General features: G+C 48.7%; 1 protein-coding gene across 4 annotated transcripts; it reads right to left on the reverse strand.

The window, feature by feature from the left end:
• Window positions 1–87: 87 nt before the first annotated feature.
• On the reverse strand, window positions 88–15799 carry lingo4b (leucine rich repeat and Ig domain containing 4b). 4 transcript variants are annotated; one of them, XM_056405908.1, is made up of 4 exons: window positions 13737–14128; window positions 7623–7705; window positions 5198–5267; window positions 1886–5125 (listed from the first exon to the last, which is right to left on the reverse strand). In XM_056405908.1, exon 4 carries the CDS (start codon window positions 5109–5111, stop codon window positions 3303–3305), a length of 1809 nt encoding a protein of 602 aa, XP_056261883.1. In that variant the 5' UTR covers window positions 5112–5125; window positions 5198–5267; window positions 7623–7705; window positions 13737–14128; the 3' UTR covers window positions 1886–3302. The 4 variants fall into 4 exon arrangements, 3 of the variants coding, with proteins under 3 accessions (XP_056261883.1, XP_056261884.1, XP_056261882.1); XR_008830527.1 differs by lacking the exons at window positions 5198–5267; window positions 7623–7705 and adding an exon at window positions 88–330 and having other exon boundaries at window positions 1924–5125; XM_056405909.1 differs by lacking the exons at window positions 7623–7705; window positions 13737–14128 and adding an exon at window positions 15777–15799.
• Window positions 15800–17763: the final 1964 nt, after the last annotated feature.

A 17763-nucleotide genomic window follows, 5' to 3' on the forward strand; every position in this document is an offset into this window, starting at 1 on the left:
GTGACGTCTGATGATATGTGTCCGTATGAGAGATGACGCAGCACTTTGTGAAAGTCAGACGTAAACGATGACGTCACAATCACGACAGAGTTTATATTCATTTATTAAAACTAAAACATGTATTATATATAATATAACTAATTAAAACACGTCAACGCACGACAGGAGACGAGACGACAGGAACAATAAAGTTATTGAGATGTTTCTAACTTCCTCTCTTCGTGCTCTTCAGGATGAAGCCTCCAGTCAGGTGCACGGTGACGTCACTCAGCAGTGACGTCATGCTGTAGCATCAGTGGCGCGCTGAGGTGGAGGGTGGTGGTCTGACCACTAGATGGGAGCAAAAACAAGATGAAGTCAGTGAAGGAGAGGTGGAGGAAGCTTCAGTGAAGGAGAGGAGGAGGAAGCTTCAGTGAAGAAGAGATGGAGGAAGCTTCAGTGAAGGAGAGGAGGAGGAAGCTTCAGTGAAGGAGAGGAGGAGGAAGCTTCAGTGAAGGAGAGGAGGAGGAAGCTTCAGTGAAGGAGAGGTGGAGGAAGCTTCAGTGAAGGAGAGATGGAGGAAGCTTCAGTGAAGGAGAGGAGGAGGAAGCTTCAGTGAAGGAGAGGAGGAGGAAGCTTCAGTGAAGGAGAGATGGAGGAAGCTTCAGTGAAGGAGAGATGGAGGAAGCTTCAGTGAAGGAGAGGAGGAGGAAGCTTCAGTGAAGGAGAGGTGGAGGAAGCTTCAGTGAAGGAGAGATGGAGGAAGCTTCAGTGAAGGAGAGGTGGAGGAAGCTTCAGTGAAGGAGAGGAGGAGGAAGCTTCAGTGAAGGAGAGGAGGAGGAAGCTTCAGTGAAGGAGAGATGGAGGAAGCTTCAGTGAAGGAGAGGTGGAGGAAGCTTCAGTGAAGGAGAGATGGAGGAAGCTTCAGTGAAGGAGAGGAGGAGGAAGCTTCAGTGAAGGAGAGGTGGAGGAAGCTTCAGTGAAGGAGAGGTGGAGGAAGCTTCAGTGAAGGAGAGGAGGAGGAAGCTTCAGTGAAGGAGAGGTGGAGGAAGCTTCAGTGAAGGAGAGATGGAGGAAGCTTCAGTGAAGGAGAGGAGGAGGAAGCTTCAGTGAAGGAGAGGAGGAGGAAGCTTCAGTGAAGGAGAGGAGGAGGAAGCTTCAGTGACGGAGAGATGGAGGAAGCTTCAGTGAAGGAGAGGAGGAGGAAGCTTCAGTGAAGTTCTCGGTCTGATTATTGTTCAGGTTCTGGTTATTGTTGTTGTTGTTCTATTTATGGTTCTGGTTCTGATCATGGTTCTGGTCCTGATCATGGTTCTGGTTCTGATCATGGTTCTGGTTCTGATCTTGGTTCTGGTTCCATTTATTGATAGAAACTGGATCAAGTCTCTCTTAATAAATATTAACGTTTATCCAAAGTGGATTCACTCATTTAAACAAGAGCTGCTTCTCTCCGGCCTTCTGAGCTTCATGCAGGTCACCTGATCATTTACACCTCAGGCAGTCACAGGAAGGGGCGGGGCTTAAAACACAGATTTAATGCGCCCCTTTGGCTTTCGTCCAATAGGAGCAAACAGTCGTATTAAAATAGATAATGAGGCCATGTGTGTGTGTGTGTGTGTGTGTGTGTGGGGGGGGGGGGTCAATCTCTACTGCGTTTTCTCCTCCTCCTCTTCTTCTTCTTCTTCTTCTTCTCCTCCTCCTTTTCCTCCTCTTCCTCCTCCCCTTCTTCTTCTGGAGCTTCCTCCACTCCCTGAGCTCAGGTCTCCATGGAGTCCCTTCAGAGGAAGATCCCCTGAGAGATTAATTCTGAGATGATTGGATCATTCCATCGCCCCACATTTAATAAAGAATACAGAATAATGTGTATGAAACAAAAGACACACACACACACACACACACAGGCCGGTTGAGATAGAAGCGTTTATTAGAGTCAAATGAACAAACCGGTGTGCGTGAGCGTCGTTCTCTGAAGCTGTGAGCGTGCAGGAGTGTGAGGGAGACGCTAATCCCACAGCCAGATGACCCGACATTGAGAGAGCAACACGGCCAGGGGAGTGAGGAAGTTACCGAGGCACGAAAACAAAAATACAAACAGAGTTTCATCGAATATATAAAAAAAGGAGAAATCATAGAGTCACCCGGTCCAGTGTGGACTCCAGACGTGTTGTGAGTGCGTGGGCGGACGCGTTGCTGTGTACATTATGGGATGCACGGTCTGTTCACAGAGAGCCGAGAGACGCTGGAGAAGCTCCGACACGTCGCCGTGAAGTCGAGGAGCGTCGCCGATCGGCTCATCGATGCTGTGCGAGACCAACAGCGTCATCACACGCGTGACCCAGAAACCCGTCTCGCTCTCGTCGTGTGTTGATCCCCAAAAACCGTGTTATGCGTGCTGCACACACAGTCAGGGCGCCATCACGCCACACGAGACTTTTAAAAACGCAGCCGCTCCAAAAACGGCTCGGCAAAAATGCGCCGGGAAAAACAGAGCGGTGCGCCGGAGGAGCGGCCAACCGTTGATTTTGGGTTCAAGACATTTTTTTTAAAGAAAGGAAAGAGTTCGGCGAACACCGCCATCTATTCCGCGAATTGTGTCTCGATGGCGAGCGCTTTGAGTTGTACTTCCGACCGAGCGGGAGTCAGCTGGAGTCGTGTTTAGATTTAGAATTATAAAGCTCTTCGTCATTAAATACCGCTAATATGAGGTTCTCCTCGGGAAAACAGGAAGGAAAGCCTCCTGCTTGATCCGATTGGCTGCCTTGGGCCTCTAGCTTGATCTGATTGGCTGCCTTGGGCCTCCTGCTTGATCTGATTGGCTGCCTTGGGCCTCCTGCTTGATCCGATTGGCTGCCTTGGGCCTCTAGCTTGATCCGATTGGCTGCCTTGGGCCTCCTGCTTGATCCGATTGGCTGCCTTGACATTGAGAGCGTTGTTCCTCCGCGCCTCGCGCTTAAAGTTGGGAATATTTAAACTTTTAACCGCGCCTGAAAAACGCAAGAAAACCGCGGCGTTTAAAAGGCGCGTCTGAAAGGCGCCGTACCGTAGGGAATCGAAGGTTTTGCTAGCAACGCGTTTTTGAGAGGCGCGCCTGGTGCGATCGAGCCCTTAGATCTGTGCTGAGTGAATGTTGATTTGCTTTATTCAAATAAAGAATTGCTGAAAAGCAAACGCACGAAAAAGCCTTCAACCCGTCGATGTCTTTCTATTCCAGGAGGGCCTGAACGCCCCAACACACTGGCTCTGGTTGGGGTCTTTGAGGAGGGGTACCTGTCCTCGGGGTCCACACAGAGGCCCCCCCCTCTACGTTCACCTCTTCCTCGGCTTCAAATGAGCTTCATGGTGAACCTGCCGCCGTCCGCTCCGTCGCCGCCGCCCATCGAAGACCGCGGCACAAAGTCGATGGTCGCCGTGTGCTTGATCTGCCCTTTGCTCTGGCTCCAGAAGAACATGAAGACGAAGCAGATGGCCACCGAGCTGAGGAAGGACAGGAAGCCCATGGTGGTGGCGATCACCAGGGTCTTGGCGTCGAACGGGTACGGCTTGGACATCTGAGCCGAGGAGTTGGCGGCCTGGGAGCTCGAGGGCTCCACCCAGCCCTCGTCCCAGAAGAAGGGCGCGGTCCGGTTGCGGGCGAGGCCCTTGACGTGCAGGCCGACGGTGAGGCTGTCGTTGCCGGCGGCGTTGCCCGCCAGGCACCGGAAGGTGCCGCTGTCCTGCACCTGGGCGAAGCGCACCTCCAGAGTGCCGTCGGGCAACGCTCGGATGCGTCCCGTGGAAGCGACGACGTTCCTCTGGGACGAGATCCAGGTGATGGACGGGAGCGGATCCCCGTCGGCGTTGCAGGAGAACGCGACCGTGGCGCCCTCCTCCACCCGCGCCTCCTGCGGCCGGCGGTCCGTGACGCGGGCCGGCCGGCACGCGAACAGCCCGGGGAGCTCCTTCTCGGAGAAGTCTCGGAACTCGCGGCGCCGCGCGGCGTCGGGCGACGAGCAGGCGGGCTGACTCCCGTCGAAGTTCAGGCGCAGCCGGCGACGGACGACCCACAGGAGCCGGCAGTCGCACGCCAAGGGGTTCCCGTCCAGGCGCAGCACCTGAAGGTTCCCCACGGAGTGGAAGACGCTCTCCTCCAAAGTGGCGAGCCGATTGGACGTGACGTTCAGCGTGCGGAAGTGGGCCAGCCCCCTGAAGGCGCCCGGCTCTATTCGGAGCAGGCTGCCCCCGGCTAGGTGTAACTCCTGGAGTCTCAGGAGGTCCCCGAGCAGATTGCCCTGGATCGCGGTGATGGGGTTGTAGGACAGGTCCAGGTAGCGCAGGTACGCCAGGTGGCGGAGCGCCGAGTAAGGGACGGCGCTCAGGTTGCAGCTGTTGATGGCGAGCGACGTCAGGTTGAGGCCCATCAGGCTGTCGCTCGCCACGGCGTCCAAGGCCGGCCAGTTGGCGATCAGGAGGCTCCGCAGGCGGTGGAGCCGCCGGAAGGCGTTGCCGGGCAACGTGGAGACGGCGAGGCGCAGCAGGCGGAGGCGCGTCAGGCCCTGGAGGCGGGACAGCGCCTCGCTGGGAACCGACGTCAGGTTGCTGCGGTCCAGGTTCAGCTCCTGCAGGTTCTGCAGGCCGACGAACGCCCTCTGGGAGATGAAGACCAGGTCGTTCTCCTCCACCTCCAGCGTCTGCAGGTTCGCCAGCTCTTTGAAGGTGTAGTCCAGGAACACCAGAATCTCGTTCTGGCTCAGATCCAGAAGCCGCAGACCGGGAAGGCCAGAAAACACCCCGACGGGAATGATCTTCAGCCGGTTGTTCTTAATCCGGAGCGTCCGGAGGTTCTGCAGGCCCTGGAAGGCCTCCACCTCGATCACGGAGATCACGTTATCGCTGAGATCCAGCTCTTGGAGTCGCGGGAGGCCGGAGAACTGGCGCCGCCCGACGGTCTTGATCTTGTTGCGAGATAAGTCCAAACGGCGGGCGTCGCCGGAGAGGCCGTCCGGCGCCGAGCTCAAGTGTCGGCCGGAGCAGACGACGTCTCCGGCCTCCGGTCGGCAGGCGCAGCGCAGAGGACAACCGGCGGCGGACGCACCCGGGCCGAACTGGATCAGGAGGCTCCAGACTCCCCATCGGACCACCGAGCCCGCCAACATCTTACCCCCCCGACCTGAAGGAGACGCACAGGTGAGAGGGCGTCACGCAGGAATGTGGGGGAACAGGAAGTACGACGTGTTTCTACCGTTTCAGTGTCGGGGTCCAAGTTCTCATAACCAGAGGAGTCAAGAGGAGTCAGAGTAGAGTCAAGACCTCTGGAGAGGAGGAGAGAAGGAGGAAAGGAGGAGGAGAGGAGGAGGAGAGGAGAAGGAGAGGAGGAGGAGGAGGAGGAGGAGGAGGAGGAGGAGGAGGAGAGGAGGAGGAGAGGAGGAGGAGGAGAGGAGAAGGAGAGAAGGAGGAGAAGGAGGAGGAGAGGAGAAGGAGAGAAGGAGGAGAGGATGAGGAGAGGAGAAGGAGAAGGAGAGGAGAAGGAGAGGAGAAGGAGAAGGAGGAGGAGGAGAGGAGAAGGAGAGGAGGAGGAGAGGATGAGGAGAGGAGAAGGAGAAGTAGAGGAGAAGGAGAGGAGAAGGAGAGGAGGAGGAGGAGGAGAGGAGAAGGAGAGGAGGAGGAGAGGATGAGGAGAGGAGAAGGAGAAGGAGAGGAGAAGGAGAGGAGGAGGAGGAGAGGAGAAGGAGAGGAGAAGGAGAGGAGGAGGAGAGGAGAAGGAGAGGAGGAGGAGAGGAGAAGGAGAGGAGAAGGAGAGGAGGAGGAGAGGAGAAGGAGAGGAGAAGGAGAGGAGGAGGAGAGGAGAAGGAGAGGAGAAGGAGAGGAGGAGGAGAGGAGAAGGAGAAGGAGAGAGAGAAGGAGAGGAGAAGGAGAGGGAGAGAGAGAAACAAGTCTGAACATTAATGAAACAAACAGCTTTTCAGTTTAATTTAACCCTTTAAACACAACAATTAAAATAACAAATAATTCATCATTGACTTGAAATATTATCTCCGAAACATAATACCATATGTTACTTATTATATAAATATATATACAGTATATATACAGTATATATAAATATATATATTTATATATATATACAGTATATATATACTGTGTATATATGTAGATATACACAGTATATATACACAGTATATATATAAATATATATATATATTATTTATATATATACAGTATATATATACAGTATATATATAATGTGTATATATGTAGATATACACAGTATATATACTGGGTATATATATATATAAATATATATACACAGTATATATATATACAGTATATATATATATATATATTTATATAGATATAGATCTATAGATATATATATATATATATATATGTGTGTGTGTGTATATATATACAGCCACTGGTTGTTTCTAGTGATCTTTTTCCAGGGATCAAGTCCCTCCAGCTGAAAATGAGCCGCAGTAACTCATGAACTAATAACTGAATAGAGGAGATAAGTTTAATAATTCAATATTATCACACTCACCCTGGTGGTGGCACGGACACACACGCATACACACACACACACACACACACACACACACATACAGACACACACACACACACATACGGACACACACACACACTCACACTCACACACACACACACACAGACACACATACAGACACACACACACACATACATACACACACACGCACACACACTCACACATACAGACACACACACACATACGGACACACACACACACACACTCACACATACAGACACACACACACACACACACATACACACACACACACACACACATACATACACACACACGCACACACACTCACACATACAGACACACACACACATACGGACACACACACACACACACTCACACATACAGACACACACACACACATACGGACACACACACACACACTCACACATACAGACACACACACATACGGACACACACACACTCACACTCCCCCTGGTGGTGGGACGTGTTGTTTCTCCCTTTATTTACTTTATTTAACACTCTTTTTCACAACAGACCCAAAGACCAGCGGACCTCCTGTTGTCCTGCTCTGACAGCACCACCTGTTAACGTCTGCACACACAATGTCACACACACACACACACACACACCCTCGGCCTCAGCGACCTCGTTTGTCACGTCGCTGTGAGACTAATTCCCTTCACTCGTTTATTTGAGCTATATTTAAAACTGCAGACGACGAGCAACTCTCAACCCGTCAGGAATGAGGAGTCACAGCCAAGCGGCACACACACACACACACACACACACACACTCCAACACACACACACATGTTGACGGTACGGCTAAGCTCGGCGTCTCAGATGTACGGTTAACGTTTGGCATGTTTAACCCTTTATGGGGCGCTCTGTGAAATACTTTGAAATTCAAAATGTCAACACTGCAGTGCTATTGGAGGACAGAACAACACTGTTTACTGTTGTGACAAACAAAAAAATAGTTTTTAGGTAAACAAATCAACATCAACGAAGTGACCATATATGGTTCCTCGCCCGATAAAGGGTTAAAAGGAAGAACCCACATCGTGGACTCGGGTTTTGAGTCGTATGCAAAGTACGCCCCACTGTCCCCCCCTGAACCCCCCCCCCCCCCCCGACCTCCTCACTGAGTCTTCTTTGGTGGTGTCAGTCCACAGAGAGGCAGGTGGAGGAAGAGGAAGGTGGAGGAAGGTGATGGAGCCAGCAGGAGCTGTTGGGTGTTACGTCATAAATATCCTTTGATCTGATCATTTGCATAACTGTGACATCGGTAGGTAAATAACTTTTAGTCCGGCCCCCCTGAAGGGCCGGCTGCCTCTCCGAGGTCGCCTCCCTCCGGCCCATCGCTGGCTGAAGAGGCTCCGCCCCCCACGACCTTGACTCAATGGGTTTTGCTAATGGGCTGCATGCAGTACAGCCAGTGAATGGGGGTCTTATTGCATGTGATGGGGGAGGGGGGGGGGTGCTTTAAGCCAGTTTCCATAGCCTCCCCCTCTCTCTGGTCATGACTCTGTTATCTTCATGCAGTGAGTCAGACCAACGAGGATCGGCTGTCTGCTCCGGTCTGACCTCCAAGGCGTTGGACTTGGTGCAAAGACGAAGAAGAAATAAACGCCGGAGAGAAGATCAAATCTTGCCAATCGTCAGATACGTAAATGTCCCGCTGATGGTTTAGGAAAGTCATCGGTGGATGGAGGCGTTCAACCTCTTTTAGTTTTAGTTTGGGGGTTTTATATGTTGCTCTACTGCATTGAGAGGTATGAAGACCCTCGAGTATCAACCACTCTAAAGAGGGCAGCTTGACAGACGGGTTCCTAAAGGCCTGGACAGGCCGGCTGTCACCGCCGCCTTGTTATTCCCAACCTGTCCACCAGAGGCTCCACCTCCCGGCCAATCAGCCCACCGAGCTCCACCCACCCACAGCTGGTCCCCGTAACCTCATGAGGTCCGGGTCCTCCTCCTTGTTGCCAACGACCATGATGGTGGAGAGTTTATCAGATACTAATACCTTCCTTCAAATGGAAGCCACCGGAGATTTAAAAAAGAGAATCCAGACTAACTGGATTGTGGTTTAATCCAATTTTTATTCCCCAAAACTTTTAACTGATTGCGTAGATTTTTTTTTTAAAGAACGAAAAATGCCAAAGATAAGAAACAGAGCGACGTCATCAAACTATAAAGGACACACGCAAGACACACGCAGGAGACACGCAGGACACACGCAGCGCGGGAAAGGAAATGAAAGGAAGGATAAAAGAAAGCATTAAATACAAAGATGTTTGTTTATGGTCCAACAACACGAGACATTCACCTCGAGGGGCGGAGATCATCTTGTCTTTAAAATCATCTTCACCTTCCTCTGGTTGTATAGAAGTCTACGCTTCATGTGTTAGAGCTGCATTGTCTCTCCTGACCACCAGGTGGCGACTCCTCTGGTTGTATAGCAGTCTATGCTTCGTGTTTTAAAGCTACATTCTCTCTCCTGACCACCAGGGGGCGAATCCTCTGGTTGTATAGAAGTCTATGCTTCATGTGTTAAAGCTGCATTCTCTCTCCTGATCACCAGGGGGTGACTCCTCTGGTTCAAGATTCAAGATTCAAGATTCAAGATGTTTTATTTGTCACATACACACACAGGGTGTGCAGTTAAATGAAAGTGGCAATGCTCAGCAGGAATGTGCAAGGGCAACAAGTACACACTATTTACAAATAAAAAACAACACAATATTTACAGTAAGTGTGTGTGTGTGTGTGTGTGTGTGCCTAAGAGGGGCAGTTGTGTGGGTCTATGTGGGGGTCCTGGTGAGGTCGGAGTTCACAATCCTGATGGCCTGAGGAAAGAAACTCCGTCTCAGTCTCTCTGTTCTTGCAGCGTGACTACGGAGGCGCCTGCCTGACCGCAGCAGCTGAAACAGTCTGTTGTTGGGGTGGTGAGGATCCTTCATGATCCTGCCGGCTCTGGTTCTGCACCTCCTGGTGTACAAGTCCTGCAGGGTGGCGAGTGTAGTTCCAATAGTGCGCTCAGCCGAACGCACTACTCTCTGCAGAGCCTTCCTGTCCTGAGCGGAGCAGTTGCCAAACCAGGCTGTGATGCTTCCTGTCAGGACGCCCTCTACAGCTCCAGAGTAGAAGGACTGAAGGATCCTCTGGGAAACTTTAAATTTCCTCAGCTGCCTGAGGTGGTAGAGGCGCTGCCTTGCCTTTCTCACCAGAGTGTCTGTGTTTGTTGACCATGTCAGATCCTCGGTGATGTGGACTCCCAGGTATTTATACCCGCTCACCCTCTCCACAGTAGTCCCGTTAATCCCCAGTGGTGAGTACGTCCTCTGTTGTTGTACCCTCCTAAAGTCCACAATCAGCTCCTTAGTTTTGGTGACATTCATGATGAGGCTGTTGTCCTGGCACCAGAGTGACAGATCAGCAACTTCCTCCAGGTAGGCCTTCTCGTCGTTGTCGGAGATCAGGCCCACCACCACTGTGTCATCCGCAAACTTGATGATGGTGTTGGAGCTGAACCTGGCCACACAGTCATGTGTGTACAGGGAGTACAGTAGGGGCTGAGGACGCAACCCTGGGGATCCTGTGTTCAGGGTGAGGGATTTGGAGGTGTGTCTGCCCACCCTGACCACCTGTGGCCTGGCGGTCAGGAAGTCCAGGATCCAAGCACACAGGGGTGTTCAGTCCCAGCTCAATCAGCTTGCCTGCCAGTCTGGATGGGACTATGGTGTTGGAAGCTGAACTATAATCAATACACAGCAGTATCACATAGCCCCCTCTGGCTGTCCAGATGAGAGAGTGTGGTGTGCAGTACCTGGGAGACAGCATCATCCGTGGATCTGTTTGGGCGATAAGCAAACTGCAGCGGGTCCATGGAGGAAGGGAGGAAGGCGCAGATGTAGTCCTTTATCAGCCTCTCAAAGCATTTCATGACCACCGAGGTGAGGGCCACGGTCGGTAGTCATTCATACATGCTGGAGAAGCATTCTTGGGCACAGGGACAATAGTGGATCTCTTGAAGCAGGCGGGGACCACGGACTCAGCCAGGAGAGGTTGAATATTGTGGTGAACACTGGAGCTAGCTGGTTAGCACAGGTCTTCAGTACTCGCCCAGATATGCCATCTGGACCTGCAGCTTTCCTGGTGTTCACCCTCAACAGAGCCCTCCTCACACTGTGCTCGGTCACAGAGAGTGTGTGTTCATCCCCAGCGGTAGAACTCACCTCGGCTACGCTTAACGGTGTTGTTGTTAGCGGCGAGCTAGCGCTGTTGTTGCTAGCCTCAAACCGTGCATAAAATGAGTTCAGGTCGTCCGCTAGGGAGGCGCCGCCACTCACCATTGCGCGGTGTCTGCTCTGGTAGTTTGTGATAGTCCGTAGCCCCTGCCATAGGCGCCTGGTGTCGCGCTGCTCCATCTGTGATTCCACTCTGTCTCGGTACCTCCTTTTGGCGTCCTTCACCGCCCTCCTCAGTCCATAGACCGCTGCCTTGTACTCGTCCATGTTGCCGGATACAAGACCGGAGTTATAGGCAGCAGTACGGGCGTTCACAGCTTCACGGATGGATCTATCAACCCACGGCTTTTGGTTAGGAAAGACCCTAACTTTTACCGTGGAGACGATGGTGTCCGTTAAGCGTTGCTATGAGGCTCATTGCTACTTCAAGAACTCGCTGACGCCACTGGAACTGGATTGGATCATGTCCCAGTCGACGATACGTAGAGCGTCCTGTAGCTCAGCCTCTGATTGGTCAGACCACCGCTTCGTTCCTCGTCACTACCGCTTCCGCGATCCTTTGTTTATACTCCGGAAGCAGAAAAATGGCGGCATGGTCTGATTTCCTAACGGAGGAGAGAGACAGCCTTGTAGCCTCTCTTGAATGGCGTATAGCAGTGGTCCAACGTTCTTTCCTCTGGTAGCACACGTAATGTGCTGGTGAAAGTTCGGCATGACTTTTTTAGGTTTGCCTTGTTAAAGTCCCAGCCACCACCACAGCCGCGGGATACTTGTTCTGATGCCGACATAACACATCATGTAGGTCCGATAGTGCTACGTCGGTGTCCGCTTGTGGTGGAATGTAGACGGCTGTGGTGATGACCGAGCTGAACTCCCGGGAAGGTAGAATGGACGGCATGAGATCGTCAGATGTTCCAGGTTCGCGAGCAGGAACGAGAAAGAGTCTTAATGTTCTTGGGGTCACACCACATGTTGTTTGTCATGAAGCAAACCCTCCACCCTTAGATTTACCAGACTCTTCCGTTCTGTCTGCACGGAAAACAGAGAAGGACTCGGTTGGGCATATGACTCGATCCGCACCAGCGGGTCAGCCAAGTTTCCGTCAGACAAAAGATGTTACAATCCCGCATGTCCCGTTGGAATCTGATCCTTGCCCTAAAATCATCCATCTTATTTTCCAGAGACTGGACGTTAGCAAGAAGGATGCTGGGCAAAGGTGGACGGTGGGCTTGAACTCTCAGTCTGTTCCGAATTCCGCCCGTTTCCTCGATGTTTTCGTCGTCTCCCGTAGTAGCGGCTCCACTGTTGTTGTGGTTCGCCGTACAATCTCTGCCGGCCACGCTGGATCGATGGAAAAAGTGGACAAAAACCCTTGTTTTGCGCAAAAGTTTATGTCCAAAAGTGTGCTGCGGTCGTATGTTGTTAGTGCCGATGTGTTTGTGGCAAAGAAAATATTAAAAATAAACACAAAAACTAAAAGAGCGCACAATCTCCGCGGAGCTGCCGCGACGGCGACTGGACACAGCCGCGCCATCTTGCTGTATAGAAGTCTATGCTTCATTTGTTAAAGCTGCATTCTCTCTCCTGGCCACCAGGGGGCGACTCCTCTGGTTGTATAGAAGTCTATGCTTCGTGTTATAAAGCTGCATTCTCTCTCCTGACCAGCAGGGGGAGACTCCTCTGGTTGTATAGAAGTCTATGCTTCGTGTTTTAAAGCTCACTTCCTCTGATTGAATTGCCCATTTGTCAGAACCCCAGGCGGTCCCTCGGTCCCTCGGCGCTGCTCGTGTCGGACTTCACCTGCTCCTGAAACGCTGATCCATATTTCAGGCGAGACAATAATCAAATCAAAAGGGGAGGAGCCAAGTTCAGTAAACCGTGGAGTTGCTTGTTTTATTTGGCGTGAAACATCCGGATTTAAACGAGCCGACGTAATCCTGCTGCTTAGAACACCGTCTGCTGTGGACCTTTGTGAGGATTATTAACAACAACAACAACAACGGCAATAAAATGACGGACATACACAAACAACAAAGCAACAAGGCTGGAGAGTAAAAGCATGAAGGCACATTTTATATTTATACATATATTAATATATATATATTTATTTATATTTATATATTAATATATATATATAAATACATATATTCATAATATATATAAATATATTTATAGTTGAATATATTATATATATTTATATATATATATATTATATATGTTTTAATATTCATATTAATATATATATTTATATATATATATAAATTAATAGATACAAACATAAATGTATAATATATATATATATAAATATGTTCATAATATATATATATTTATAAATATATATGTATATACATATTAATATATATATATATTAACGTATATATATATAAATGCAGTATATATATTATTATATAAATATACAGTATATATAATATTAAGCTCAATACAACACAATCTACACATACAACGTTGTTTTATTGGCATTTTTATATTCAGCTTTCTCAAAGTGGAACTTGACAAAAATCCCCTAAAACATGAAAATATGTCGTAATGTTGACATATGACAATAAAACCACCAGGACACACACGCACACACACACACACACACACACACACACACACACACGCACACACACACCTGAAACGTCCTCTGTCTCCACGCAGCAACACGTTTTTGCCTCTTTTTTAACACAACTGATCATATTTGACTGAATCTTGAGGAAAGTCTCATTTGATCCGGTTTGTATAGGAACCCTAAAAAATAGATTTAAAGGCACAAATAGGCTCATAGAACTATAAAACTATAAAACTATAACACTATAACACTATAACACTATAAAACTATACCTGGCACACTGTAAATCATCTGCACATGTGAGGATTATTATGGTTATATCATTATGATGAATAAGAATAGCAGCAAAAACACCTAAAGGAATGCTGTGAATTAAACTTTGAATGAATAAATAACGAATGCAAGAATATGTATTCGAATGTATAAAATGAACTCACGTGGTGGAGCTGCTCTCATCGCCGCAGAGCTTCACCTCCTCCACGCGCACCCTCGGTCTCCGGCAGGAAAAACAACTTTCCCCCTCCTCTTCCTCCTTTTCCTCCTCCTCTCCCACCTCCTCTTCCTCCTCCTCTTCCTCCTTCTACCGTCCAACTAGACTTGTCCAACATCTGTCGCATCAAAGTCGCGCAGTGCCACTTTCGCCCTCCTTCTTCATGAATGTGTCCCTCTCTCTCTCTCTCGCCCCCCCCCCCCCCTCATCCCCTCCCGGCTTCCCGGGCTGCAAAAGCCCCTCTCGGGGGTGTGGGGGGGGCGGATAATTGCACTACCAGATTAATTGAGGTCGGCTCCGGGGTGCGTGTGTGCCGCGCTGTGCGCGCTGCTGCCGGGAGGAGAGGCTCCGTTCCTCCGCTCTTTCCCCCGGGAAGAGGCTCTGCATGTGTGGGGGGGACGTGGTGCCTCGAAGCCCGCGTCACAGGAGGAGTGACGCCGGTACGGCTGTAATACACCCGGTGCTATAGTCGTTAATAATATCAATAATAATAATAATATTATTATTATTATTATTATTATTATTATTATTATTATTATTATTATAATACAGATCAATCCCATCGTCGTTTTTTATGATGAATATAGTGGATGAAAAAAAAATGTACATGTTTTTTTTAATAGAAGTGTCAAATGAAATAAAAATGTGTTTATCATTTTATTTGCCTATCATATTTTTTGTTTATTTAATATTTGATATTTTTTTAATATTACGATTGCACTTTCCTTACTCTTCTTTAATATACGTGTGTATATAACATGTATAATAAACCGTTTTTCATACTGATTATGAACAGAAATAAAAAAGTCTGTAAACGTTATAGGAACATTTTAAAAGTTTAATTTGATGAATTCTTTAACTTTACAAATGATCACATTTCTATGTATTTATTATAGTATAATGGTTTGCATAAACAATGAGACCTTAAAGCACAGACTGTAACCATGTTTATGAACACTTTGTTGATGAAGAATCACATTAAATAATTTTAAGAGAACAGAAGTTTATTTCCATGGTTTAATATCCTCCTCCTCCTCCTCCTCCCCCCGGTGGACTGACCTTTTCCTCTTCGGTCAGAACAACAGACTGCAGGCGAAAAACTCACCCGCTTTACATGGAGCTCACGTTGCGCACACACACACACACACACACACACTCACACACACACACACACACACTCACACGCACACACACTCTCTTGTACTGTACTCGTGGGGACCTGGTACAGGGTGTTCTTGAACCAGTTCTGACGGCCGCAGTGGAAGGTCGTCCTCAATTTATTTATTCACTTAAACAATTAACCGGAGCTCCAGGAGCAGCGTGACAAACACAGGACTTTCACCCAGGAGACCCGGGAGCTGTCAGATCCCACAGCCTGAGGGGCCCGGAGCCAATTAGCAAGCAGGTCTGGTGAAGCCTGACCTTTGGCCTCGGGGTCAGCGCCCGTCAAATGCCAAAAAAATTAAATAACAAGAGCGCCGGCTAAGGCGAGTGAAGTAGAGAACTCTTTACTAGTTTCTCAACAGCTTTAACACATGAAGCAGAGACTTCTATACAACCTGAGGAGTCGCCCCCTGGTGGCCAGTTGAGAGAATGCAGCTTTAACACATGAAGCAGAGACTTCTATACAACCAGAGGAGTCGCCCCCTGGTGGCCAGTAGAGAGAATAAAGCTTTAACACAAGAAGCATAGACTTCTATACAACCAGAGGAGTCACCCCCTGGTGGCCAGTAGAGAGAATGCAGCTTCAACACATGAAGTATGCATAGACTTCTATACAACCAGAGGAGTCGCCCCCTGGTGGTCAGGAGAGAGAATGCAGCTTTAACACATGAAGCATAGACTTCTATACAACCAGAGGAGCCCCCTGGTGGTCAGGAGAGAGAATGCAGCTTTAATACATGAAGCATATACTTCTATACAACCAGAGGAGTCATGTGAAGAACTGGGCCATCTTTTGGACCTGAAACTGTGAAAAACTACTGACCCAGTTGTCCCTGAACACCACTCATCTCCTCCACAGCAGGAACACTCTGTTCCTGCAGAGTTTGCATGGTGAAGGTCGCCAGCCGTTTGGTTAATCCCCCTCTGATTGTCTTTTTTGGATTAAACCCGTCCCAACGTGGCTCCTCCCCCTCGAAGTCTCGGGGTCAAAGGTCACGCCGACGCTCCACAAATAGACCTTTTGGCTTTTAAATCCACGTCCAGGTCTCAGCTGTTCAGGATTCTTCTGGGTTAAAGATTATTGGCTCCACTATAAAGACGACGAGCTTTAATGAAATGTCATGTCGCTGATCCCCAGGAGGAGTTATGGATGTGCCTCTCTCTCTCTCTCTCTCTCTCTCTCTCTCTCTCTCTCTCTCCCTCTCTCTCGCTCTCTCTCTCTCCCTCTCTCTCTCCCTCTCGCTCTCTCTCTCCTCTCTCTCCCTCTCTCTCTCCCTCTCTCTCTCTCTCTCTCTCTCTCTCCCTCTCTCTCTCTCTCTCTCTCTCTCTCTCTCTCTCTCTCTCTCTCTCTCTCTCTCTCTCTCTCTCTCTCTCTCTCTCTCTCTCTCTCTCTCTCTCTCTCTCTCTCTCTCTCTCTCCTCTCTCTCTCTCTCTCTCCCTCTCTCTCTCCCTCTCTCTCTCTCCCTCTCTCTCTCTCTCTCTCTCTCTCTCTCTCTCTCTCTCTCTCTCTCTCTCTCTCTCTCTCTCGCTCATCCTTCCAGCTGCGAGGACGTTAAAAGAAATCAGATGACAGAATTCATGAATGAATTTGATTGGCTGATGATTCGTTGATGATTTTCTCACCGGAGACGAACAAGGGAAAAATACACACACACATATGCACACAAACACAGACACACACATATATTTGCACACACATATACACACACATATTTATATTTTTATATATATATATATTTAGAAATATGTATATATTTTTTAATATATTCAAATATGTATATATATTTATACATACATATATGTATACATACAATAATATAAGCAATATATTCATGTTCACAGAATGCTCATAAAAACAAAAATAATAAGACACCTCACGCCTTCCTGGAGAGATGAAGCCAACGCCTAATTTTTTATATTCAAATGCATTCAACGCGACTATGAACACGTGTTTTTTTTGTTTTGTTTTTTATTTAACTAGGAAATGCCTCATTGAGATTAAAAATCTCCTTTACAAGAGTGTCCTGGCCAAGAGATGTGTGATAAGAGAGGAACATGACAGGGTCTGACTGTAAACTGAGTACAAAGTCCGTCCCTGCATTAAGAGAATGGACACATCCGGATTATAGAAAATGCATTCTCTCCATTGAGAGATTTTCTAACGCGGCGGATAAAAATAGAGCCGCGGGTCACCACCTCGGTCAGGAGGACTGGATTATGGATCCATCTCCGCCTGTGGCCCCTCCCTCTTCATCACACACACACACAGGTCGTGACCTCCTGTCGGTATGCTGTTGCTGAGAGGGGGGAGGGGGGGGCAGTCGGGTCCTGGATGATGGATCAATGGAGACGCCATCGTCCATGAAGCTTATTATCTAAAGTGGAGGAACCCGGAGGAGGAGCCTGAAGGAAACCACTCAGAGCATCGATCAGGTCGATGAGGAGCATTTAACATAGCAGGGGAGATCTCCGGTGACCTTGAGGAGCGCTGCTGACCTTGAGGGGAGCTGAAAACAGGAACATAATGGTTCTTTGAAGAACTCTTTAAGGAAATGGTTCTTTAAAGAACCCTGGTTTGAAAGGTTCTTTGTGGAACCAGAAATGGTTCTTCTATTGCATCACTCTGAACAACCATTGAATCGTGACCTTGAGGAGAGCTGACAACACATGTATGTACAAATAGATTTCCATAAAAGACATTTCTGTATATTATTTTAACTTTTACTCCCTAATATAAACGTCTTCCAGGGTCTTTCCTCAAGAGGTCAGAGGTCATTTCGATTTGCTCATTTATGTCAATGGCAATATAA

The sequence above is a fragment of the Pseudoliparis swirei genome, chromosome 22, assembly GCF_029220125.1.
Source record: "Pseudoliparis swirei isolate HS2019 ecotype Mariana Trench chromosome 22, NWPU_hadal_v1, whole genome shotgun sequence".
Classification (NCBI taxonomy): Eukaryota; Metazoa; Chordata; class Actinopteri; order Perciformes; family Liparidae; genus Pseudoliparis; species Pseudoliparis swirei.